Source organism: Brassica napus, chromosome A10 (genome assembly GCF_020379485.1).
Source record: "Brassica napus cultivar Da-Ae chromosome A10, Da-Ae, whole genome shotgun sequence".
NCBI lineage: Eukaryota > Viridiplantae > Streptophyta > Magnoliopsida > Brassicales > Brassicaceae > Brassica > Brassica napus.
In genome coordinates this window covers 17,619,389-17,646,346 of record NC_063443.1, presented here as the reverse complement: position 1 = coordinate 17,646,346, position 26,958 = coordinate 17,619,389, and the positions used below count along the sequence as shown (strand labels likewise).

Below are 26,958 nucleotides of genomic sequence, written 5' to 3'. Positions count from 1 at the left end.
TTATATTTAATGGTGCTATTTATTTTCAAATGTGTTTATTATATATAATCTGGATTTCTTAAACATCATGTAAGCAGAGAGAAAATATTCTTTTCAGATTTAGCATGTTTGCATTATTCTCTAGATATTATTGTCTGTACAACTTGTGCTTAGAAAAATCTAAAGTATTTTGTAAAGTGACTTTTATGGATGATTGTTTAATTTATTTGAAGTGTATTTAAATAAATAAATAAATAAATAGATAGTTTGGATACAAATCTAGATGTGCTTAAGTGGATACTATGATCATTTTGATAAATGCAATATAAATATCATTGTGTAATTAGTCTAAACTTCAGAGGTAAAAAAAAGGGAAAAGCAAAGCTAGAAGAGAAAAGAATACTTATATGTATAGCAACTAAAGTAGAACTTCGATTCAGTATATTATTATTTTCTCCACCAATTTCGGTTTTACTTGTTTTCAAAGTGATGCTTTGAACTGTTTTCCGTTAACAAGACCAATTATTAACGAATAAAAGTGGTAGAAAGCTCAGGTTTCAAGAGAAGGTTTGATTCATCAAGTTGCACCAACCCTAAGAATATTATATAAAAATAAATAAATAAATTCCAAAAATTAGAAAAAGGAACATAATCTCTAGCAAGTGAAAAATAGAGAGAAGCCGACAGATTGCAAAGATCACCTAACCCTTTTGTACATCACCCCAGATTTTGATCCAAAGTGTCATCAAGACAGAACTATCACAACATCATATTCAACTTATATATCAAAAACGTCTCAGCCGTTTTCCCCTTCAGAGTTGAGACTTGGAGTTTCTTCTCCATTGAAGCTGGATTCTAAGGTCAGTTCATTTTTCTTTCTTTTTTTCTTTTTTTTTTCTCAATCTATTATGATCTCTGATATATCATTTCTGAGATTTCAGATCCTTCTCACAAATGTTTCTTTAGAGATTTTATTATAATTACTTGAGAATTTGAATCGTCTGCTTATCATCATCGAGTGACCGCAAACACTTTTGACTCATTTCCATTTTTTAGTTTATTCTTTTCTTTGGTTTCTTCATTTCCTTTTTAAGTTATTAACCAATTCGAATCAATTAAATCCCAAAAATTCAATAGACGTTTGCTTTCCTTTTTTAATTACCGTAGACTCATGTAACTGCTTAGTTATGACCATGTCCATGTGTCGTTGAAAAACATTAATTTCCCTCATTAATTTACATAATTAAGTGGTCAACCTTATTGCATTTGAAGTTACTTGTTTTTGTTACGCTTTAGAATCATTTTCACACGCCACTCTTGTCTCTGTAACACTTTCTTGTTCTGGTAATTGTATAGATATTAGCCTTTCCTTCCTCTTGATGTTGTCAGGAAAAGTAAAAGTTCTTTTTTTTTCTTAAAAGAAAAATTCTTCTTCAATGGTTAATTACATTCAACTCCCTAGTTCATAGAACCTAAAATCTAGAAGAAAAGGTGTTTATTCCTTTTCCATATCACATGCAAGCCTCTGTCTCTTTCTCTATCTGTAATCACTTGCTTGTTCTGACAATTTTGCAGAGGTTTTAGCTCTCTGTTTTTTTGCTTGTTGTTGTTGTCAACACTCTGTTTTGTTTAATGTTTTAGATTTAACAGCAAAAGCTGAAAGCTTTGGAGACTGAAGCTCAAGAAAACAAATACAATGGGCTTCAAAGTTTGCATCTTTCTCCTCCTCTTGGGTTGTCTACTTCAAGTTCCAGAGAGAACAATGGCTCGAGACATGAAACGTGCATCGATCGTTATCCAAGGAGCTAGTCGAATCGCTGAGACCGACGAGAACTTTGTCTGTGCCACATTGGACTGGTGGCCACATGACAAGTGCAACTATGACAATTGTCCTTGGGGTTACTCTTCAGTTATCAACATGGTAATAATAAGAAAAAAACTAGAGAAAAGGATTAGTGTTGTGATTGACATGTTTAATCTTTTAAATGTTTTCTTTCAGGACTTGTCTCGTCCCCTTCTTACTAAAGCTATTCAAGGTTTGTAGATAAAAGTGTTCGTGCCATTGCTTGTGTTCTTGATGTCTGAAACTTGTAGTTTTTTTTTTAAAATATGTTTAAGCCTTTAAGCCATTGAGGATAAGAATCGGCGGTTCGCTGCAAGATCAAGTGATCTACGACGTAGGAAATCTCCAAACTCCATGCCATCCATTTAGAAAAATGAACAGCGGCTTGTTTGGATTCTCTAAAGGTTGCTTGCATATGAAACGATGGGACGAGCTCCACAGTTTCCTAACCAAATCGGGGTAAGCCTCACTATTTTTCTTTATTTTTATTTTGTTTTGAATACCAGGAGCTCCACAGTGTCCTAACAATCACTCCAAGTGGGGATCTCTGACACAATGGTCATGTCCTTTCTGGGAGATTCCCCTGATAGAGAAGTGTCTTGAGTTAATTCGTTTTTCTTCTTCTCACAGAGCTATAGTGACGTTTGGTTTAAACGCTTTGCATGGGAGACACAAGCTACGTGGGAATGCATGGGGCGGGGCGTGGAATCATGTTAACACTCAAGATTTCATCAACTACACAGTCTCAAACGGCTACGTTATAGATTCTTGGGAATTTGGTAAACACTATCTGTACTGTAATATTTCACATGTTTTTACCAATATTCAAGAAATCGCTAGATGGTAGTTATGCGTTTTATATGAGATTAATGATTACACCAAGTTTTTGAACGTCTAGACTGATTTTTTTTTTTTTAATTCTGTTTGTCTGATTTGCCGTGTAGACTGATTTTTAGAACACTGATCCTTACAAAGTCACCATCTCTAGGTCCGCATTTTTCTGACATTTCTTGTTCTTGGTTTTAGGAAACGAGCTGAGTGGAACCGGAGTAGGTGCGAGTGTCAGCGCAGAGCTTTACGGGAAAGACGTGATTGTACTTAGAGATATAATCGACAAAATGTATAAAGACTCTAAGTTAACCAAGCCTTTACTTGTCGCTCCTGGAGGATTCTATGAACAACAGTGGTACACCAAACTTCTTGAGATCTCTGGTCAAGATGTTGTCGACGTGGTGACACACCATATATACAATCTTGGTTCAGGTTTGGTTCCGTAATTCAAATCAAAACCATCACTCTCTCTTTCTCTCATTAATTTGATGTCTTCCTATATTTGAGTCTTGCAGGGAATGATCCTCAGTTGGTAAAGAAGATACTGGATCCTAGTTACTTAAGCAGAATAGCCGAAACATTCAAGAACGTGAACAAAACGATTCAAGAACACGGACCGTGGGCTTCTCCTTGGGTTGGCGAGTCTGGTGGAGCTTACAATAGTGGTGGCCGTCGTGTCTCTGATACATTCATAGACAGCTTCTGGTAAAAACTTAACACCAACAAAAATATTTTAAATAATCAGAGGCTTCTTGATCTAATAGAAACCTCCTTTTGGTCTTATTCTTTTAAGGTATCTAGATCAGCTTGGAATGTCGTCGAAACACAACACTAAAGTGTACTGCAGACAGACTTTGGTCGGAGGGTTTTATGGTCTGCTCGAAAAGGGAACTTTTGTTCCAAATCCAGATTACTATAGGTAAGAGAGAGAGAGAGAGTCCATAACCAAGAAAGTTTGATTGATCTTTGAAGTTTTAACTGAGTTTTCTGTTGGGTATGACAGTGCACTTCTATGGCATCGGTTAATGGGTAAAGGTGTTCTTTCGGTTCAGACAGATGGACCACCTCAGCTACGGGTTTATGCTCATTGTTCAAAAGGAAGAGTGAGTTCTTCACCTCATCCTGACCTATACATTAACCTGTTAGAAACTTCTTTGAAGATAAGATTTGTTTTTGGTCTTAGGAGGGTGTAACGTTACTTCTGATCAATCTAAGCAACCAATCAGATTTCACGGTTAGTGTCAGCAATGGTGTGAGCGTTGCTTTGAACGTGGAATCAAAGCATAAGAAGAAGTCATTGTTGGATACTTTGAAGAAACCTTTTTCTTGGATTGGAAACAAAGCTTCGGATGGTTACTTGAACAGAGAAGAGTATCATCTAACACCAGAGAACGGTGAGTTGAGGAGCAAGACAATGGTCTTGAATGGCAAACCGTTGAAACCGACAGAAACCGGAGATATCCCGAGCCTTGAACCGGTTATCCGTGGAGTGAACTCTCCGGTTTGTGTCTCGTCGTTGTCCATGTCGTTCATTGTGTTGCCTAGTTTTGATGCTTCTGCTTGTTCTTGATGTTAAAATGTGGAGTTCTCTCTCTCTTTGTTAAGTGGAATTGTTTTCATAAAAAGATGTAATTCTTCTGGTAATTGTATCTAAAATAATAAACTTCATGTAGCTTTTGGAATCAAATGTCTCAAACTTTATTAAGATCAGAATAAGATTCATGAATAAAAGCAACAAGTCCATAGAATAGAGAAGCTGACAGGGTGCTTTGGCTGGTTTTACTTGCGGAGTAAACGGCGAGCTCGTTGGTTAGATTGTTTAACTCTGAAGTTAAGCTCGTCTACATCGTCTTGAAGATGATCAAGTCCATTGTTTTGTCTGTGGGTTTATCATATATATAAATCAGTTTCATCGAGGAATACTCATAGAGGAAATGTATGTATATATAGAGAGAGTTGAGAGATATGAAAGAGAACCTTTCGATTTCAGTTCCCATATCAATAGCCATGTTCTTGAGTTCACTGAGTAGATCACTCAAATCGGCAAGCCCATCGTCCTGCTTTGCTTTCTCCATCTGTTAATACAGCAGACACACCATGATTCTTAAATATACTGGCAAACAAAAACAGAACATTTGAGATCACAGATCCACACCTCTATTTTCTGATAAGCACCAGCTGATTCAGGGAGAGGTTCATGGGTTCTTGAATGTGGTTTGGGTAGATGGTTCAGCCCCAGCTTTTCTCTAGTCTCCAAGTGGTTAACTCTTCTCTTGGGGGATTCACCTTCTCAGAAGAACAAAAAAGTGAAGGAGTTAGGTGAAGTAACAAAGCAAAAGAGATTCATTTCTTAAGAAGAAGCAAACCTCTAATTATAACAGGACCGGTTATAGACCGAGTCTTCTTAGGCTTCCAGGTCCTTGAGAAAATGCCTCCAAGGCTTCCGAGAATTTTCTCACCCTGAAACCAAAACACAAAACATACAATAAGTTTCTCGCAGTTTATAAAAAAATCTCAATCTCATCTCTTTTTACCCGACTAAGATCATGATCGATGTCAACAGCCTTGTGGTGAGTCCTCGTGATTTTCTCTCCCTGCTCATTCAACATGACCAAAGTCCTGGTAGCATCTGATCTTATCCCTTGCGCTACTTTCAAACACCCTTGCACGGTCCTGGTGGTCTCCTCGGACTTGTACACAGCGTAGCTCTCGAGTTCTTGAAGCGTCTGGTTCTCCACGCCTCCTGAATCACGGAAATGATTCTTGAAAGATCTTTTCTCGACCTCATCATCAACAACATCATCGTCAAAAGGGTTGAAGCTGTGATTCTTCTTAGTAGGCTGAGGGGAGATCTTGTTGGATGGCTTCAAGGTGTGCTTTTTATTGTCATCATCTAAATCAAAAGGATTCGACTTGGAGGCAGAAGCAGAAGGCTTATGATGCTTGGAAAGTCTCTCCAGAGGCTTCTTCAACCCAAACATTGTAATCCAAACCTGATCAAAAGCAAGGACGTACGATACACAAATGTCTCTTGATCAACGTCAGATCATAATTCTCTATAGCTATCAATCAGTCAGTCAATCAATCAAAGTAGATCGCATCCTAACAGTACAACCAGCGTATGATCAGATGATAAACCCTAAGTTTTTCGAGGCGGAGCAACGAGCGAAAAGAGAGAGAGAAGAATCAGAGACTGCTAAAGAAAGTAAATCGCAGTTGCTGCATACCTGGATGAGCGAGCGGAGAGAGAATAAGAAGAAGAAGGCTGAGTGGGGTTCGATAACGAAGAAGAAGAACCTTAAGAATTTGAAAATTCTGAATCGCAACAGAACTGTTAGAGAAACTTGAGCAACTAAGCAACAACGTCCCATTGATGGAAGGAAATCAACACGTCATTATTAAATAAAGGTACTAAAGTTAGAAAGAAAAAAAGGATTAACTTTTGTTTAAAGAAAAACAGAGGATTTTTTTTGGTTGCTCGAAAAGACAAAAAAGAGGGTTTTTCTCATTGTAACTTAGCTACGGAATCTAACAAGAGTAATTAGTTTTTGTAATCTATGTAAGGTTTGTACACATTACGTTTATTAGCTTATCTCCGATCCGACTGCGTTCGTTAATGCAACCTGTTTTTGTACATAGGGTCAAGATTTAGACGCACGTTAAACGTAGCTTTGCATCATTGCCGTTTTTCTCTTATCCGAACGAACAATGTAGTCACGAAGATGAGCTCGTCGTCCCACGTTACTTCTATGTTCCAAGAAAATTATGCACTCTAAAATAAACAATCTCTAAAAGCTAAATTCTTACAGACATGTAATCAAATTATTTAACTCAGACCTATGTTGTTCGTCTCTCCAGCCACCACTTCAAGCCTCTGGATTCCTCACCATCCTGCGGTTTAATGTGTGATTAAGATCCCGGTTTTCACTCACCTTCCAAGCATACTCGAGCAGTTGCTATGCGGAAAATCATGGATGAGACTCAGACACTAAAGCTCATGACATTTTCATAACCCGGAAAGAGGTAGTATTTCAGTGGAAGAGCGCTTGTTTGTCTCTCTCTTGATCTTCAACAACATAGGATAAAAAGAACAGTTAGATTCCTTCGGGTTTTACAAGATAATCTTTCATTTTTTGCATGCTTGACAAAAAGAAAAACCAAAGAAGCATCTTAAATGAAGTAGTACCTGGGCTTCTAGTTCTGCAATTCTCTGTAATGATGCTTGTTCTATACACACACGGCGTTTTCGTTCTTCGTCGAGCAAACATGTCATCTTGTACCTTAGTTCAGCCATTTCTTGCGTAAGTTCTTCTGCTTCTTCCTTCGCCTTCAGCTTCTCCTGTTTCAGTTCCTCCTATACATACCAAAGAAAGATCACAGCAAAACTTGTTAGATTGACATGTTTCACTAGAGTTGTGTAATGGTGCAATAGATAGGAAATAGAATTCCTCAGTGTTTCGAAAGTACCTTCAGCCGCTTCACAAGATCTTCGTGCAGCTGTATCTGTTGCCCCATGCCCTCCATTTTATCAATCAAAGTTATGTTCCGGGAAAGTTCTAGTCTCTTGATGATTGCATCGAAACAGTCCCTGAGACACAAAACCAACTTTGTTAGAAACGGGGATAACTCAATAATTAGTCGTAATAAACAAGTCTCTAAGCTGGAACTTACCGAACTTCACTGGACACTGGAAACAAATGCCTCAGTTGGGCGAAGAAGCACTCTGCATTTAGAGGTTGTTGACCATTCTCACTTTCAAACCGTGCTTTAGCACTTTGAAAAAACTCTTTGATACTCTTTTCAGAGGCGGCGATTCTCTCCCTGAGATCTTCGTTCTGCTTCTCAAACGACTTGGCATTCTCTTCTGCCTCTTGAGACTGAAACTGGATCTCTTTGATTATCCTTTTCAGGTATTCTTTTTCTTCGATGCTTTCTTCTTGGATTTTCATTGCGTCACCGAGTGCTTGCTCCAACGCTGTTATATCAAGCTTCATGCTTTCTATTTCACACAAGGACTCCAACGTTAAGGATGAGATGGTCTCCTCCAGTTTCTCTACAGAAAGAGACGAACACTGGAGCTCTGTCTCTTTGCTCTCGAGTTCTTGCAACAACAACAGATGCTCGGATTTAGACAAACACAGCTCCTCTCTCAGACAGTTAACTTCTTCCTCCAAGTTGCCTGATTCAGCCAATTTGCATTCAAGATTGTGCACATGCTCATTGAGATAACTCACTTCCTTGCTTCTAAAAATAAGTTGATCTCGCAAGTAATCTACAGGACAAAAGGAATAACAATACATATTTAAGAGTTACTAGTTGAGCAAAGAGTAAACAGATTGGACTTACCAATCTCTTTATAGCAACTCAACAACTCTTTCTCCATGGTCCGAATTCTAGCTGTGTCTTCTAAGCGAGTCTCGGACAATGACTTCGTGTGAAGTTCCAAACTCTGTGGTAAAGACAAGATTAACGTTCGAGAACTAAACCAATTAAAATAACAAAACCCTGAAAAGTTCATAATATAAAACAAGAAGAAGAATATACTCTGACAAGTTCGATACTATGAGGCTGCGATTCTCTCAGCAAGTCCTTTTCTTTCCTTAGCTGCCATTTTCACAAAACAAAACTCAACTTCATAGTTTAATCAACATAGGTATATAAAGAGGCGGGGAAAAGAGGGTTAAACCTCCATGCGTCTTGACCCAATCTGCAGAAGCTCTTCAGCATCAAAGGAGTTGTTTTGGCAATCACTTGTGGAACTACAAGCCGAGCTACTTCTTCCTGAGAAACTTCCCGAGCTACTCGACATCTAAAATACAGAATTCGCCACCGCCAAAAATCCTATAGAAACAATTAGTCATTTTACAACTAACACAAACGAATCCAACATGTCAGTCATCTCCCCCCCAAAATCAAATTAGTATAAAAAAAAAAGCAGCTAATTACTTCAACTTCACTGGGAGATTTATCAGCTAAAATAACGAATTTAGATGACAATTATGCTACTTAATTGTGGAAAACAAAAACTTTCAGACTAGAAATCCAATTATCGGATCGGCTAAAGCGAAGACGAGGAGGATAAGCATACAGAGACATAGTTAGATTCAAGCGAGCACGAAAGGGTCTACCTATCTGAAATAGCTCCGACGGCGAATTTGGTAGGCGATGAATTTTGATTTTTGAATTGGAAACGGCAGATCAAATTATTATTCTTCTCTTTCCGTTGATAAGAGTAGTAAAGTAATAGCTGGGGAGACTTCGTTTTAAACGACAAACGGGTCGAATTCGTTCGGATCGGGTCAAGTGGATCCAAGCTTACCTGTGAGAGAGTTTTGAATGCCATCTGCTTTGGCATTTAATGTGTGATCCTTTATTTAGCACTAATGCATGACAATCACACGAATATTAGACTCAAATCCATTTGTATACTTAATAAAGAAAATTTTCTCATAACACAAATCCGACAAGGACCTATAGTTTCTACTTTCTAGTAAAAAAAGCATAGCAACAAAGTGTCAATAATTATGTTTTGAAAGAAGTTAAGATTCTAAATATCTCTCCCTCTTTCATGCTAAAGTTAACAAGAAGCCGTAGTGAAGGTGAATCCAATTTCTTCCCCCACCATGGCTAATATCTCCTCCTTCCTGCAACGAATATGCAACACACCACTTGTCAGAGTTCATTCCTTGCCTAGAAGAAGAGTGGAACTCGGGAATGACAATAGTAAAACTGTTAATATTTTTACCTATGGGTGTCATTGTTCACCTCTGCAGCCCAAGTTATCAAGTAAATCTGTATAGCACAATACATAAACTATTATAAGATAATGCTAACAGAGTGTTTCTCTCAGTGTCGAATCAAATAATCCCACATACATGCAACATTTCGGCGGTTGGCTGGTTGGTGCGTGATACAGAAGTAATGCAAAGATTATCTTCTTTCAGTATAGGAAAAATAGGCTCAGACACTTCCATAGAATATAACGAACATTTGGATAGATCATCAAATTCCCCTTGGTACAACTCATCTGCCCAACTGAGCTTGGCCGGTTGAGGAACTTCAGCGCATAAAGAAACCAGTTCCATCATGAGTAATCTCTGTTGATAGTGATGTAAATCAGAAGCTAATCTACACCCTAAGATATATGCAGTTTGAGCTAGAAGGAGAATACAGCTAACTACCTTGAGCATTACTTCGTGTTTGAACATCTCCACAAGCTCCTCCGCCATCTTCTCTGTGATCATTGCAAGTACCATACTTTAGAGACAACAAACAGAAAAAGCAGAATCAAGTAAACAATAACCTTTTTTTATAATTTGGATCTTACCAAATCTCCAGCAGATGTTCCAAAAACTAAACACAGTGATTCCACCGCAGTCTCCAGCATCATCTGAATCTTCCTTAGAGCAAGAGAACTGTATAATGGACCCGCTACTCGACTTCATATAACATCTCATAGATCTACTTACATTCACCATCTCAACAACACCAGCTACCTGTATTTTTTCCACAGATATTGTTGATAGATTCCAAATTTTTCACATAACATTTGAACTATGTGCACACACTCACCATTTCCTTGTACGAAGACAGAAGCTTGTCTCGATAGGAACTCTGAACAGATAAAAGACAGAGATTAGTAAGAATGTAATAAAAACGTTTCAAATTTTTGCACCTGCTGCTTATACAGTTTATTCAAAGCTTTCTTCTTGATATCAAACATGTCACTCAACACACCAAACTTCATCAGTGGCACAAACCTATCACCATGAAAACACAAAGTGAGTAGTAAAGGACCAATCTTTTTAATTGTTAAATCATTCATAGCGGTTCCATACGTTTGGGAGAGATACGAATTGACGAGGGAATTAGCGTGAGACATTCCGACAGAACAAGCGGCGATCCACTGTTTCCGACAAGTTGAGAGTTTTAACCACTGGTTCCTAAGATTCCTCTGAGCAGCTGGTCTCCATAGCCTCACCGACGACGCTGGTGATGGAGAAGCAGGCGGAGGAAACTGTGAGATGCTCATCGTAATCCCGAAAAAGGGGAAACGAAATGAGCTTCTTGAGCTGCACGACGGGACGGTGCCGGAAGTTGAACGGCGCCGGCGAGAGCTTCTATTGTATTGTAGAAAAAAGACTAAAGAGGGTACAATAGTCATTTCACTCAAGCTTTTTTTAAAACTAGATTGTTTAAAATTAACTGCGGTAAGAGATAATCGTTTTAGTGCTGATATCAGATTTTTACCATCAGAAGTTTAGAGAGAGAATGTCTCAGTGCCATGGGAACGTTTCGTCGGCGAACGATCCACGGCAACCTTTGGCGGCTAAGCCTTAAACTCCACGGCCTGTTGCGCCGGAGGATCTTCCGGTTGACTACTCTGGATTCATCGCCGTTATCCTCGGCGTCTCTGGCGTTATGTTCAGGGTAAAGTTACATTCAAATCTCATCTGATCCAGTAGAATCGTAGAGACTCTTGCATTAGTTGTTTATGCTTTAGATTTGGTGAGCTAGGTCGTCTGATTAGGTTAAGTCTACGATTCACAAATAGACCTCTGTATAATAAGCTAGAGATCAATTAGATCTGCTTTGAGAGTTGATCACAGTGCAAATGGATTAGAGATCCTTTGTTTTCTCTAATCTTATGGAATGAGAGAAACTGTGCATATTGTTATTATTAAGTCTAACACACTCATTTTCCTTGTTGTGTCTGCAGTATAAGATCTGCTCGTGGCTTGCGATTATATTCTGTGCGCAGTCCCTAGCCAACATGAGGAACTTGGAGAATGATTTGAAGCAGATCTCCATGGCTATGATGTATGTTCCCATTCTCACTCGTTTAGACTTTGTTAGTTAGAGAGCCAATATGACCGTGCATATCCCAATATGTTTGGATATGTTTTTGCAAAATTGAACATACCGCAATATGTTAGGTATGAAATACCATTTCCGGGATTGAATAAGGAATTGTTTAATATCTAGCCATGGAAAGTAGATTTGAGTTGAGAGATGATATCTTAAGTTTAGCTTTTTGGACGTAAAAAGATGATTAATCCCATGAATTGTTTATACGAGTCATGGTGTGTAGGTTGTTGATGTTGACTCGAGTTTTCGTGTATTGAAACAGGTTTGCTGTAATGGGATTGGTCACAAACTACTTAGGGCCTAATAGACCTGCAGCAAAGAAATAATCATGAATTACTCTTCGCCTTTTGATAACATTTTTTTTATCTCAAACCTTGTTTGGTTCTTGATTCCGCAAGTTATAAATTGAATGAACAAAAAATTTGAAGCCTAGTGAGAATTTTTTTTTTTTGCGTTTCGACTCAAATTTATGTAGGTGTTAACTAGACCAGAGTTTACGTTCAAAGGTTATCTCATTTGTGATGCAAAGAATCTAAAGTCGAACTTTTCTGTTTAAATATCAATGAATATAAACATGATTTAATGAGGAAAATTCTATGAAATGTAGATGGTGCATACAGTGTGATGATGCAATTTTCTTTGCTAACTTACAATATTTGCGACCTTAAGAGCAGCTAGATTTGGGTTAGAAGCAGCCTTCCAGATACCAAGTCTATCTTCAATGCCCATAGAACATGTTTGCCCATCAACACCAGAATCTGACGATTTTTGAAAAATATTTCCAGCCATTCGACTACTGCGCTGAGCCACTGGCTTCTCCAACAGGCCATGGTTTGAAACTTTATTCCTTATGTTATGCACATGTTGAACAGCTGTCTGAGTGGAAGGTAGATTTGAAGAAATTGTATTTGCGGCACTATTGTTGTGAGTCCACACAGATTGATGTTTACTACACCATTCACGTACGCCTGCATCATCACTGGATGTTTCTGCTACAGCAGATTGCATAAGAGCACTCCAACTCCCGCTTTGCAAAGAAGGGCATGAACCAAAAGGTCAGAATTACTGGACATAAGATTTCCTCTCAAACTCATATCAGTGCTGCTGTTCCCAAACGCCTCCCACAAATTCTCATCCGAACCAAACAAAAACTCTTCTTCAGTTGGATCTAGTGTTGTTCTGCAATGCAGTTGTCTTTTCAGGCCCTTTTATATCTGTCCAAAGATAATAATAGATAATAAGCACATCTATGAGATTTTATCAAGTTAAACTTGACCATTTTCACATGTCGAAGAACGTACACAGTTTTTGGATTGCTAGGGAAACAAATTTTTTTCACATGTCGAAGAACGTACACAGTTTTTTTTTTTAAGCCGAATGTTCAGGTTCAGATACCATTTATAGACTTTCTTATAATCTTATGAATAAATATGGAACCTACTTAATTTGTCCTTAGAATCGCGGTTGTTTCTCTTATTCTGTCACGTGTAGTTTAAAAAATGTCATGCTCCATGCTCCTACTTTATTCAAACTAATGCATCATCTCTTTTTTTTTTTGGTAACACAACGAATGCATGATATGCATCATCTAACAAACAGAAACGCATGTGTTTCCTTGTAGTTAGAGCTTCGCTTCCCCTTTGGCGATTCTTGGGTTTCGATTGGGCCATTCTCTATCTCTATCGTCAATTTCTTCTTAAGTACAGCTCCTCATCACATCTAAGTTTCAGAGATTTTATAACATGTATATATCTGTCATGCTTATAAAACAAATCTTCAGAAACTCTTATCAACAGTAATGATCGTTCTATAGGGTTAGTTAATGGTGCTCGAAAGGATAAAGCATTGCTATGTGAAATTTAAGATCTTTGTACTTTCGGGTTTAACTAATTATGGATATTTTCGGATTCTAATTCCGATTTGATTTGTACCCAACCCCGAAAGTACAAAGATCTGAAATTTCATTTAGATATTTATGTATATCAAACCGGATTTTGGTTTTTCAGTTTGAAGTAAAATGGAGATTTCCGTTTGGGGTAAAAACACATAGGCTAATTTTGACCATTTGTTCTCTTTTTATCTCCTTTCTCTCTACAAATCATTACTGCAAATATTATTTTCCCTTACTTTTACAGAATAATTTATGACTTATGAGTCTGATTGGATGATACAAAATTGCAATAATTTAATGGGAAAGAGATCCATAAGCGATACCATAAATGGGGAAGCTAATATACTACCATTCCCGATACATTTAATCATTACAGGTTTTATAACTTAACAACTATATAAATAATTAAATAGTTAACAATCAAACCCATAACTAAGGACTTGTGTCATGTCCAAGAATCGTGTTGACATGTTGTGTTCATTTATCCGCCTATGAAGAAAAGGGTAGTGTCCACTCTAGAAGTAGTAGTGTCATTAATTCTTCATCCACCCATACCTAACCCATCTTATTTCTCAAGTTTCACTATGCGAGGCTCCTGGTTACACGAAGCATTCTCTCATACTACTATATTTCTATCGTAAACAATCATTTTTCAAGGAATTTAATTGAATAAAATAAATGCATGTTTATTTTTGTTGTACGTTTGTTATTTTTTTGGTCATCCTTTTCGTTAAAAGAAAAGTTTCTCTCAAATGCGGTCTAAATCACGAAACGTGGCCTTGGGATCTACCCACCCGTCTCCATCTGCATCCTGAGAGAGTGAGAGTTGGAACAGCAACGCGAATTCATGAAATAAAAATACCGTAAGGCAGGAGATATTTTTGAATTTACATGTCTTTTTTTGTCATCTGTCTTTTTTTGTCATTTGAATTTACATGTCTATCTTTGTTTAATTATTAAAAAAGAATTGTAACGATCCAAAAAAATTAATCAGTTGAATTTTGATTATTTTTTTTTGCTAAACTAATAAAAGAAGCGGTCTGTGAGAAGTATATATTACCGACTAATATTGTATACCAGTGACCATATAACATATCGTATTATCAACAACCAACGTTGTGAACCACATATCTTACCTACCATTCACGTGTACTCTCCAGCTACCCCGATTAACGAAAAAATATCTGGGCCATAGCTTCCGAATGATCGGCTAGTATTCAAATAACTGATTTTATAGTGATTTAGCTTTGTAGTTTTTTAAATGACAGTTTAATATATGAATATTACGTTTGACACAATCATTTATAATGTCGCATGTGTTATGAATTTGTTTATTTCTCTTTTTTTTTTTGACGAATTATTTCTCTAATTTTCCTTATCGCTTTCAGTATTCTCCCCTAAAACGTTCCTAGCCATTTTTAATATAAAATATTTTTTGACTAAAAGATAAGTTGAAAATTACAATATAGAAAACACAGCATGATGTAAATATCTACACTAGGCGATAAATCTTATGGGACTATATAAACAAACATGTTGAATCTTGAAAACATTGTGTAATGGTTTTTGGATAAGTCTCTAATGGATAGATTAATAGAAGAAAAAGAAAACTTAAAGGCAAAGAACACCGTTCTAAACTATATAAAAAGTTGGTTCACGATGTAATACCTACAATCACTCCCTGGTGAAAAAAAAAAGATTAGCAGACTATATAGAGTGTGTTTTTGGAAAGTATATATCTTTGCTCATCATCCCCTTTAATTCCTTTTTAATCAAAATCATGTCCCATGGTCAAATATCGGGGTCAGGAGAATGGTCTAGTATATATTTTATAGTTAGGATCCGATGATCTTCTAACTTATTCTAGTGTTTGCTTACAAAAAAAAATCCGATATTACGTCTTTTTTTTTTACGAACGACTCTATAGAGATATTTAGCTACCTTCCAAGTTTACCAATCAAACCTCACGAACCAGAAACCTCACCTACCAGTCGACCCTGCCTCTTTCGCTTCCAAGCTTTTCAACGTAAATAAATGCATTGATGTCTTTCTCTATAATATTCGTATATTCCAAGTCGTGGTGGGATCTATAATTTTACAATAGAAAAACCAAAATCTTATTAGATTAGTATATACTATTATAGAATTTACAATGTCTCGTTATTATTTTAAGATACCAGAGTACATCAGGACAAAGAGTTGTGGACCAGTAGCCATAGTACCTTGGTTGTATCTTCGTCAATCGTCACGGAGAGTCGACCCCCTTCCCTTTGTGTGGGATGATAAATGGGGTTTCGTAGGTGGTATCTGTATGCTATTACCTAATTATATCCTTAACTCGTATATAAGCCACCTTCACTAATTTTAAATTCAGCTCATTATCCGATTTTGTATATCAAAAGAAATTTTGCCTTTCACTAACCTAACGGTGCAAGCTGGGTGGTGAAGTGTCAATCTAAACTTTTTTTTTTAGTACTTTAATTTAAAATTACGGTTACACGCCGGAGTCATACAGTTCAGCAAACAATTACTAAGTGAAATGATCATTACATGATCCTGAAACAATCGTTGCATATGCACTGATTATAACTATATTCCTACACCGAACTTGGAACGCTGTACATTTCTGAACTAAAAACTTGTTTCGATGATGTGGGAGCTCCACTAATATGGTCTTAGATGTTCGGTGCTCTAGTATTTCAAACTCCAGAGACGGATAGTATTTAAGGAAGAAAAATTCCATCTCTTCATATAAAACAGCACATTATAAAAGAAGCAGGTGCTCACGCCTCACGTATATATGCACATGTATATATACGTAAAAGTATATAAAGATACTGATAAATATATAAACATACCGTATAATAACATTAAAAACATTTTTGTTCAAAATAGCACATAAAATAAAATTCTTAAAACAACATTAATTATAAAAATAAAAAACAACTTTATTTTATATTTGTATTTAGGTTTAATAACTAGAATTTAGTATTTATGATGTGAGATTAGACGATTAGGCATGTAAAAAAAGATTAGAGTTTGAATTTAGGATTTGAAATAATTTTAATCATTTCACCATTTAATTAATGTTATATTATATTTTTTTTCTTTGTATGCTACTTTGGCATAGTTTTTTTTGTGATATCCAAACATTTGCCCATATGTATACTTGTTTTAAATCTTGATAATCATTTTTCCGAATTAAAACTAAAATCATTTTATATTACAGTAGTTAATTTATAAAAGTTTTAATGTTTGAAACACATATAAGCCATAAGCTAAAAATCTTATTCCGAACCAGAACCGTACTAGACCGTATCATAAATATGAGAACTAGGCTTAGATCAGTAATTATTTTTAAACAAATTTATACCTAACCGAAACATGCATGGAATTGTCAAGAAAAAAAATACCTTTATCTTATATATATAGCATATGATTCCCATTCCTCATTTCTCACTTACCATTCAAACCCACCACTATGACTAATCTTTACCTCACAATCCTTCTCCCTACTTTCATATTCCTTATCGTTCTTGTCTTATCTCGCCGCCGCAATAACCGTCTCCCTCCAGGTCCAAACCCATGGCCCATCATCGGAAACCTCCCTCACATGGGCCCTAAACCCCATCAAACACTAGCCGCCATGGTAACCACATACGGACCTATCCTCCACCTACGGCTAGGGTTCGCCGACGTTGTGGTTGCCGCCTCTAAATCCGTGGCCGAACAGTTCTTGAAAGTTCATGATGCCAATTTCGCTAGCCGACCACCTAACTCCGGAGCCAAACACATGGCATATAACTATCAAGATCTTGTCTTTGCGCCTTATGGACAACGATGGAGAATGTTGAGGAAGATTAGTTCTGTTCATTTATTTTCAGCTAAAGCTCTTGAAGATTTCAAACATGTTCGACAGGTAAAATTTAGTTATAAACGACATCCTCATTTTTCTAACGCTATAGCTCACCTATAGATTTTGAACCTTGTCGTTAATTTCTATGCATGTTTCGAAATAAGTTTATTTTAAATAAGTAACTATGGTACTAACTTTGGTATTTAACAAAATAAAATATAGAGAAGTATAGTGATTTCTTATAATATACCTCTATATACATTCGTCTTATATACATATCTGATATATCTGTATATTAGTATGAAGTTATTCGAATACGGGAAAATATGCACAAATATGCAATTTAATACTTTAGTGGTCCGATGTAACGTGATGATACTTATGCTACTATTTATAGAAAGTGGAAAGCTCAGAAACGCAAGTAAAATTTACTCTAATAAATGATATATGGACCACATGACTTTCCCTTGAATAAGATGTATTACAAGTTCTTCGATTTCGGCGTACGATACGGCATACGCATAGTCGCATATAGATCGTGATAGTTTTTAGCTTTTTTCTTTTCTTTTTTCGTTTGAAGTATGTCCATGAATGAAACTAGATTATGTAGGAAATTTAATTACATGTAAACTAAAATGGGATTATTGGATATGTATACATCTATATTACTATATACTATTTTCGAGATGGAGGTTTATAAATTGAGAGATGGTTTATCCGATAATTTATTTTAATTGATTGAAAATTTACAAAATTTATATTTTATTATTGGTTTCTTTATTTTAAAACTTTGGTTTATGAAACTTGAGTTACTAGTTTAAATTTTTAATCCAATATAATGATCTGATCTTTATTGGTTTTACATTTTGAAAATGATAAAGGTGAAATTAGAAAGTTACTATCTTATGCTAGTTACAGGTTTCAGAATTAATTTTTTACCCAAGATTAAATATTTTATTTTGTTTTTTTAAATCTATTAAAACCCATTAACCAATAATTACCCTAGTTGCTGACGGTTCAGATTGTAGAACAATTTTTCTTACTTTGGTAAAAATATAGATTGTTTCATACTGAAAGAGATAAACTCATAGGGTTAAAAACAATATAAACACAGTAAATTTGATTTTCACAGGAAGAGGTTGGAACACTCATGCGCGAGCTAGCGCGTGCAAACACGAAACCAGTGAACCTAGGCCAGTTGGTAAACATGTGCGTACTCAACGCCCTTGGACGAGAGATGATCGGACGGCGACTGTTCGGCGCCGATGCCGATCACAAAGCGGAGGAGTTTCGATCAATGGTTACAGAAATGATGGCTCTCGCCGGAGTATTCAACATTGGAGATTTCGTGCCCGCACTTGATTGTTTAGATTTACAAGGCGTCGCTGGTAAAATGAAACGTCTACACAAGAGGTTCGACGCTTTTCTATCGTCGATCTTGGAAGAACACGAGGCGATGAAGAACGGCCAGGATCAAAAGCACACGGACATGCTTAGCACTTTAATCTCGCTTAAGGGAACTGATTTTGATGGTGAGGGTGGAACTCTAACTGATACAGAGATCAAAGCCTTGCTATTGGTTCGTACTTCAAATAATACTAATTAATTTTTAATACCATATATATCACGATGATTATTGATTTATTTTCCTTTTATTACAGAACATGTTTACGGCCGGAACTGACACGTCAGCAAGTACGGTGGACTGGGCCATAGCTGAATTAATCCGTCACCCGGAGATAATGAGAAAAGCCCAAGAAGAGCTTGACTCCGTCGTGGGACGTGGAAGGCCCATTAACGAGTCGGACCTTTCTCAGCTTCCTTACCTTCAGGTAACCCGAACCGGGAACTCGGATTGTTTTGGTTAAGCTATAATATTAACCGGTTTTGGTTTAAACAGGCGGTTATCAAAGAGAATTTCAGGCTCCATCCACCAACACCACTCTCGTTACCACACATCGCATCAGAGAGCTGTGAGATCAACGGCTACCATATCCCGAAAGGATCAACCCTTTTGACAAACATATGGGCCATAGCCCGTGACCCGGACCAATGGACCGACCCGTTATCGTTTCGACCCGAGAGATTTTTACCCGGTGGTGAAAAGGCTGGCGTTGATGTGAAAGGAAACGATTTCGAGCTTATACCGTTCGGAGCAGGGAGGAGAATCTGCGCCGGGTTGAGTTTAGGGTTACGGACGATTCAGTTACTGACGGCGACGCTGGTGCACGGATTTGAATGGGAACTGGCCGGAGGAGTTACGCCGGAGAAGCTGAACATGGAGGAGACTTATGGGATTACTCTACAAAGAGCGGTTCCTTTGGTTGTGCATCCTAAGCTAAGGTTGGATATGAGTGCTTATGGACTCGGGTCGGCTTAAACCTAACTTAGCTTGCATGACAAGCTAGGTCTTGCACGGTGGAAGTTAAAAATAATGTTTTTCGAACAGGTGTATGTTGGTCCGGAGTAAGCTGAATATAAGAGTATATGTAACTCTCAAATTAAGTAAATTAAGATGGTGTGATTTGTTGTATGTTGTCTGCATGGACAAGACGATGGCTGTCTGAAGCAAACCCGTTTCAATTATGTGTGTTCATACCCACGACGTTACATTCATAATATGATGCCTTTAAAATTCAAATTTGTGTATTATTATTCCAGATTATATTTTTACAGTACATCTTGGTGTATTAAAACATTTTCCTTACAGTACCACATGCATTTAAAACTATAGATCTTTTTTTGCCAGAAAAATCTGACTTTTTAATATTTACCCTGCATTTTTAAAAATTCAGATATTTCCATATTTTCACATTACTGTGGAACACCACCACCACCTGCAATTCTGCAACACAAGATGCGTTAGACATTCACTTGGCGTTTTCTAATAAGTTAAATAGTAAATGTTTGTAGAAAATAGAAGTTTTGAGATAGCAAATGTCGTTTCCCTCTTCTTTTTTTCCATTTAAGCTAAAAGTCTCTAAATATATGGATATAACATTATAACTCGTTGGATTAGTCGAACAGGTTATCATAAATTGCAGTTCATATTAATTTGAAATTTATCTTTCATTTTGTGTTGTCGTTTGAGAGTCATCACAATCTTGTAATTAGGTAGAAAATTTTATCTCTAATTTTGTGTTGTTTAAAAGGCATCACAATTTTTGTTTTTATTTAAATTTTGAAATGGGTGTATAATACTTACATGTTCACATGGAGAGCTCCAAACAATAATGAAAAAGCTGACTCAAGAAGGGCTAGAGAAGAAACAAGAGTCACGGAACAAGTTGTCGCTCTCAATCTCAGTACAGTACACTAGTGTCTGCTTGTACACACTCTCTCTCTTCTTCTATAACAATAATAGAAGAGAAATAACCATCAGACTCTATCTATAAACTATCCCTCTCTTTTTCCACTAATCAACTGGGTACATTTGTGTATTTGCATTCCGTTCATGGCTGTTCTGTTTCTCTATCTTCTCAGTCTCCTCATGGCTGGCCATTGTAGTAAGAACTCGCTCCTCACTACATCTCTTATCTCTTTTCTTTCTTTTCAGTGTGTCTACTGATTGGAAAAAAGTTCAAATCCTTAAGGTCTAGCTTATCATTGTACCTTTTTTATTTTGCTTTCATATCTTTTCTCTCACTATCTGATTTTAAAACCGATGGTATAATTTATCGTCAAAACCTTATAATGTACTTTGACTTACATCACATATAGTTCTTGCCTGACAAAGAAAAAAACTCTTGTTGATTATTTTCAAATATTGTCTCTTGAAGTCTGAAACCACACTCAATAACAAGATCTCCTCAAATCTTCTTGACTTCACTTACAATCTGTTTCCTTTGGTAGGTGCCACATGGTGTGTGTGCAAAACAGGGCTGAGTGACTCAGTGCTACAAAGGACACTAGACTACGCATGTGGAAATGGAGCTGACTGTAACCCAACTCACCCAAAAGGGTCTTGCTTCAACCCTGACAATGTTAGAGCTCATTGTAGCTATGCTGTTAATAGCTTCTTTCAGAAGAAAAGTCAAGCTTCTGAGTCTTGTAATTTCACTGGTACCGCCACTCCTACAACCCAGGATCCCAGTAAGCTCCTCAGAAACTTTGTTATCGTTTAAAGCCCTAAATAATTGCTTGAGCCATAGATAGTTCAAGGTCATTTTCTTGACGCTTATCTCTCTGCTGTGTGAACCTTTTGTCACAGGCTATTCAGGATGTCCATTCCCTTCTAGCGTTAGGTATGGTTCTTTGCTTTCTACATATTTTTTCTTACTATCTATAAACTGAAAGAGAGACAAACAAAAGATACCTCCCTATATTAGTATTACACTTTCTTGTAATAGATTAGCTTAATACCATATATTAAAAGGCAGATCTAAATCAAAAGTTCTCATTTACTATTACTAAACAAAGCTTTAACTAGATCACAACCTACAATAATTTCAAATTGCTTTCTTTATTTGGAGATTATTATAAAGTAATAAATCTATAGATAATGTTTTGACATGCGTTTCAATTGTTTCCAACGCTAATATATATTTATGTTTACCTTATCTGACCTGAAAGGCTGAAACACGTAGTTACATAACACCAACGTTAATTTAGATAAAACTTACCTTATTTTAGATAAAACTTGATAATGAGTTTTGTTGTTTAACTTGCTTGTTTTACAGTGTCACTGGAGGTGGTGGCAGCACCACTGGAGGTAGTGGCAGCACCACTGGAGGTGGTAGCAGCAGCACCGTGACGCCAGGCAAAAGCAGTCCAAAAGGAAACAGCCCTATCACAACATTTCCCGGCGGAAACAGTCCATACACTGGCAGTCCATTCACTGGCACACCAACCACTGGACTGCTAGGAGGCAATATCACTGATGCTACCGGAACCGGGTTAAACCCGGATTACTCAAACGAAAACAGCGGTTTCGTGCTCCGTAATTCCAACACTTGGTTCCTCTGCTTGTGTTCTGTCTTGATGATGATCTGAAGATGATGAATGGACTTCCTCTCTAGTTTACTATCCAAATATGCTATGTTCTTGTTTTATTTTGGACTTCTGTACGTTCTTATCAATTTTAAGGAAAACAATTAACAATGTAAAACTGAATCGTTTCGGGACGAATTTGGTTTCTATTTAATATCTTTAAATCTTAAGCAACAATTATTATTATTATTTTTTGGGTAAAATCTTAAGCAACAAATTAAATTTAAAGTTTGACCCTGTTTTACTTTTTATTTTCTTCTGGATTCGGTTCCAATTAAGTCTGAGCAATTAAATTTTAATAAGGTTAGGTAATATTTAACTTGTTTCTATATGGTAATTTTTGCGGGCTTTAGTCAAACACTTTAATATAAATCTCGGTTTACTTCGGTTTGGGTTGCGGAATTGTTGGTGAACAAAACACTCATGTTCGGTTAGTGTCTCTGACCGGTAAATCTTTATAAATACTTGGCAAGAAAACTGTTTTCTTCTACCTCAAGAAGCCGATCTCCTTCTCTTTTTTGCTTTTCTAAAATCTAAGTTCATTTGCAACGAGCTGATGAATAATATGAGCAAAAACACATCAGTAAGATCATCGTTTCTTGATTGTATATCCTATGATCGTCTTTGAGAATCCATTTGATTAGCTTTTTTGAACTGTTTGATTATAGATAAGTCTTGATCATCATCATGTTTTGTTATTGATCAACACCTTAATTCATATTTTCAGTTGATTGGTTTCTGATCTGTTGATTTTATTAAAATCTTGTTACATAGGAGCCTTGTCAGGTATGTGGAGATATCGGCTTCGTGGATTTAATAATGACTTGTTTCTATTGCAGAGAAGTCAGAGAGCATACGTAAGATCATTTCATTTCTTGTTTTTATATTTAAATGATTCTGATTGTATAACTCTCTCGTGTGCATCTTCAGCTATTGCGCAAAGGTCCATTTAATGTCACCCCCAGACATGTGGCTATGTGAAGTGTGCAGATCCTCAGGTCGCGTGTTACATGTCCCGAGTCTTGTTGACAAAGATACGAAGGATTTAACAACCGATCATGGTGCTTCAGGCTCAAAGATCTCTGGCGAATCCTCTGAGAAAGGAAGTTCATCGTATACATCTCCAAGCAAGACAAACAAACCACCGTTTCTGGCGTTTCCTTCTCCAAAGAGAAAACGCAGGACGCCTCGAGTTCCAGGTGAAATATGTTTTTAGTTCAGTTTCTGTCGGAAATTAAGATTATGTTTTTGTGCTTGTGTTTCAAATTGTGTTTTTTTTTTCGTAGTTGATCCTGAAGAAGCTGACGATCAAGGACCAGGTGTTACACCGCCTTCGTCTAAGTGAGTGCACCTGCGATTAGGGTTATCAGAGTTCTAGTTTCCTTGGGATTCAAGTTACTTACCGGCTATGTGAGGTTGGACTTCAACTTCATCGTCATGTGACGTCCTCTCATTGACATTATTTCTTTGTTACTCTGCGGTCCTGCTTATGTTTGAGTTTGTTTTTATTTAATTTTCATCATAATAAAAGTTTTAATACTCTAATTTGTGTGTGAATCATCATTTATATTTATGGATAGTGAATGCTGATAAAAAAAAAGTCTGTTTTGTATACTTTGAGCCAAAACTATTATTTAAAAATTAACCGCGCTTTATCTTATTTCAAAGAATTTTGTGTAACGACCTTTTAAATTTTCGCGGTTTTTATTAGTAACCGTCGTATAAACTCTACAAATATATTATAATGGTAAAATTTTGCATATTCACTTAGATTTAGACAAAAGCATATGTAACTTTTTTACCTATACTATTATTTATGGTATAGTAATTGATTTCGTCATAATAATTATTTTTGTAAAAATATTAATTACCTTTTTGGTCAACATATTACTTTCTTATTTAAATAGAAATTTCCTAAGAATGATATTTCATATTTAAGAGCTTCATTACAACAACCATGTTCTTATATAAGTAATTAAATATAATCAGTGAGTAAAATTGGTGATGTTTTAGCTTCAAAATGTTTTTTTCTCAATTAATTGAACGATTAGGTACATTTTTTTTTGAAACACGAACTATTAGGTACATATAGATTGCATTATGTCATCTTATTTATTAACCTTCTCATCAATTTAACGATTAAATACACATTAATATATTGCCTGATTTAATAATATTTACATTGTATTTATATGCCATAAATCATATATTTAAGTATTATTAATATATTTAAGTATAATAAATATAACTATCAGATATTTAAGTATTATTAATGGAGAAGTAACATGTGTGTCAACATATTAATTTCTCTTTATTGATTTCAAGCATTAGGCACATGTCTCAACTCATTTATTTTCATACTAGATTAAGACCCGCGCCTTGCGCGGGATGAACATTATATATAAATTATTTTTACATGTTATATATTTTTTTACATATTATGAAATAATAAATAAAAATTGAATAACTAAGAATTCAGTAACAATTACATATATGATTAAACTGGAGCAAACACATAAAATAAATTTTTATTAATTCAAACAAACACTTTTATTTTATTTTATACGGTATATGTTTAAATTTAAATGATATTAACGTAGATATATAATATATTTTAATATTGATATCTATTAAAAAAATTTATACTCATATTATTTTTGTTCATTTGTATCCTTTTATAAAAAAAACTTTAAATCGACAACATAATTTTTATTATGGGATATTTAATAATTATAATAATTTATAATTTAAAAAAAATCAATGTACAGTTTTAAGTTTCAATATTAAGTTATCAATATTTGTCAAAACTTTTATCAAAAAATAAATTTCAAAGAAAATTTTGAAATTAAAATACTTATGTACTTTTATATGGTATATAATTTATTTCAAACAATATTAGCATATAAATATATACACTTCTTTTTTTCTTAATATTTATTAAATGAGACTTCCAACTTATATGATTTTCTAATAATTTGTATATTGTCATAATAAAATTTTTAAACTATGTATAATCAAAATTTTAAATGTGAGATTTTTAATAGTTTTAGTAATTTTAAATATTTATGTACTTTTATATGGTATATAATTTATTTTAAACAATATTAACATATATATATACACCTCTTTTAATCTTAATATTTATTAAATGAGACTTTGTACTTGTATGATTTTATAATAATTTGTATCTTGGCATAATAAAAATTTTAAACTATGTATATCACAAATTTCAACGTGAGACTTTTAATAATTTTAGTAATGTATAGTCGTTTTCAAAATTTAATATATAACATATATGAAAAAATCTAATTTTTATTATATAGTGGTTGTTTAATTTATTTTAATAAGTTAAAAAAATGATAGAATATACACTAATGTTATCAAATCTTTATTATTCAAAATTATTATTTGTCATATATACTTTAGCCTCATTAGGTAAATCCGTAATTTTTATTTTCAAAATAATGAAAAATATTAATAATTAATATATGGTTAGTTTAATAAAAAAAATTATTAAATTTTTGGATGGACCACTTCAAATGTAATAATTATTCTCTTTAAATATATAAGGGATAATAGGAAAAACGATGTAACTACATTTACATCTTGAACAGATTACTTGCCGTATATTTCTTCGGTAAATCTTTGCATTGATTATCATATTTACGTATTCACAAAGACCAATTTAAAAATCTTTATGAGTTATTTCCTTATCTTAAGAGTAAATTACGGACATAAATTTATGTTCTTTTAAGATTGAGTTGTTAGACTTGTAAGTGGCTATGGAAAACCGTTCGTTTAAATGACAACTTCTGAATTCAATTACAAAATCATGTTTCTATAATCCATAAGAAAAGCTGAAAATCAGAACGAAAACAACCCAAGTCTAGGACTCTAAGTTAATATTTCAATGGCCTCGTTAGTTAACTATCCATCTGTGATACTGGACAAATCGTTTTAATAATTTTTAGATTTTGATAAAGTCTCTAGTAAATTTAGCTATTGCAATGGCCTAACATAGCAGAATTGAAAACTTATTTCGTTATATAATATTAAGAATTGTGTTTGATACTTTTGTTCTATGTGTTTCAGACTACGTGTTCTATGTCTTCATTTTACCAGTTCAGTAGTGATTCAATCGTTTGATATATCTTATGACTTTCTACTTGGCCATGACAACTGATATTGTTTTTGTGGAAGTTATATAATGGAAAATTTCTTCTGCAGGTTATTAATCGTGATGGAAGAGTTCTTCTGCATATTAAATAATGAATATATGTAGTTTAGAATCATGTGTGTAAACACATACGGGAATTAGAATAAAATCAAATGATACGTATGTTTATAAGTGTTACACACATTTTATTTACATTAATGTTATACCAATGGCATTGTTAGTAATTACTCTAGATATGAATGGGTATATGTAAAAGGGGGCTGAGAAGAGCTCTTGTGCTGACACATCAGCATAATGGCATTTCTGTGAATATATTACATTTTAAAGGTTAGTCTTAAAAATTGCTTCTCTTTTAATAATAAAGGGATAATCTGGAGCAATAAACACACAAACATACTCCCTTTGTTTCATTAAGATACATGTTTTTAAAAATGTTTCAAAGGATACATTTTTAAAATTTTAATGCATTTTTTTGTTAATTAATAATGACTCATTGTAAATTTCAAAAAAAATAATTGCATTTA

At 35.1% G+C, this 26,958-nt stretch overlaps 6 protein-coding genes and 1 pseudogene across 8 annotated transcripts; 4 read left to right on the top strand and 3 right to left on the bottom strand.

Moving 5' to 3' along the window:
- The first annotated feature begins 583 nt into the window (after positions 1-583).
- Positions 584-4,360, top strand: LOC106419402 (heparanase-like protein 1). The gene is made up of 10 exons (XM_013860182.3): positions 584-839; positions 1,621-1,900; positions 1,979-2,015; positions 2,098-2,281; positions 2,453-2,601; positions 2,849-3,085; positions 3,169-3,358; positions 3,447-3,572; positions 3,657-3,756; positions 3,837-4,360. The coding sequence occupies exons 2-10, from the start codon at positions 1,676-1,678 to the stop codon at positions 4,221-4,223; spliced, it is 1,635 nt and encodes a 544-aa protein (XP_013715636.2). The 5' UTR covers positions 584-839; positions 1,621-1,675; the 3' UTR covers positions 4,224-4,360.
- Positions 4,289-6,039, bottom strand: LOC106419403 (SNAP25 homologous protein SNAP33). The gene is made up of 6 exons (XM_048742516.1): positions 5,881-6,039; positions 5,188-5,646; positions 5,020-5,113; positions 4,809-4,939; positions 4,631-4,728; positions 4,289-4,532 (listed from the first exon to the last, which is right to left on the bottom strand). The coding sequence occupies exons 1-6, from the start codon at positions 6,022-6,024 to the stop codon at positions 4,433-4,435; spliced, it is 1,026 nt and encodes a 341-aa protein (XP_048598473.1). The 5' UTR covers positions 6,025-6,039; the 3' UTR covers positions 4,289-4,432.
- A 269-nt stretch (positions 6,040-6,308) lies between these two features.
- On the bottom strand, positions 6,309-8,991 carry LOC106419041 (girdin). 3 transcript variants are annotated; one of them, XM_048742513.1, is made up of 8 exons: positions 8,782-8,991; positions 8,340-8,494; positions 8,198-8,257; positions 8,000-8,102; positions 7,325-7,925; positions 7,121-7,241; positions 6,840-7,007; positions 6,309-6,719 (listed from the first exon to the last, which is right to left on the bottom strand). In XM_048742513.1, the coding sequence occupies exons 2-8, from the start codon at positions 8,460-8,462 to the stop codon at positions 6,660-6,662; spliced, it is 1,236 nt and encodes a 411-aa protein (XP_048598470.1). In that variant the 5' UTR covers positions 8,463-8,494; positions 8,782-8,991; the 3' UTR covers positions 6,309-6,659. The 3 variants fall into 3 exon arrangements, with proteins under 3 accessions (XP_048598470.1, XP_048598472.1, XP_048598471.1); XM_048742515.1 differs by having other exon boundaries at positions 8,204-8,257; positions 8,782-8,986; XM_048742514.1 differs by having other exon boundaries at positions 8,340-8,462; positions 8,782-8,952.
- Positions 8,992-9,058: 67 nt separating this feature from the next.
- LOC106419042 lies at positions 9,059-10,817 on the bottom strand. The gene is made up of 8 exons (XM_048742517.1): positions 10,492-10,817; positions 10,329-10,413; positions 10,226-10,267; positions 9,981-10,149; positions 9,835-9,887; positions 9,529-9,750; positions 9,399-9,445; positions 9,059-9,297 (listed from the first exon to the last, which is right to left on the bottom strand). Exons 1-8 carry the CDS (start codon positions 10,815-10,817, stop codon positions 9,231-9,233), a joined length of 1,011 nt encoding a protein of 336 aa, XP_048598474.1. The 3' UTR covers positions 9,059-9,230.
- Positions 10,818-10,924: 107 nt separating this feature from the next.
- Positions 10,925-11,973, top strand: LOC125579086 (annotated as a pseudogene).
- Positions 11,974-16,867: 4,894 nt separating this feature from the next.
- Positions 16,868-19,909, top strand: LOC106419056 (flavonoid 3'-monooxygenase). The gene is given in 4 exon segments (NM_001315954.1): positions 16,868-17,331; positions 18,401-18,847; positions 18,930-19,100; positions 19,169-19,909. Coding segments are annotated over 4 exon segments (1,536 nt in total). The 5' UTR covers positions 16,868-16,893; the 3' UTR covers positions 19,649-19,909.
- Positions 19,910-20,562: 653 nt separating this feature from the next.
- LOC106419078 (PLASMODESMATA CALLOSE-BINDING PROTEIN 2) lies at positions 20,563-22,446 on the top strand. The gene is made up of 4 exons (XM_013859837.3): positions 20,563-20,774; positions 21,121-21,360; positions 21,479-21,512; positions 21,948-22,446. Exons 1-4 carry the CDS (start codon positions 20,723-20,725, stop codon positions 22,258-22,260), a joined length of 639 nt encoding a protein of 212 aa, XP_013715291.2. The 5' UTR covers positions 20,563-20,722; the 3' UTR covers positions 22,261-22,446.
- Positions 22,447-26,958: the final 4,512 nt, after the last annotated feature.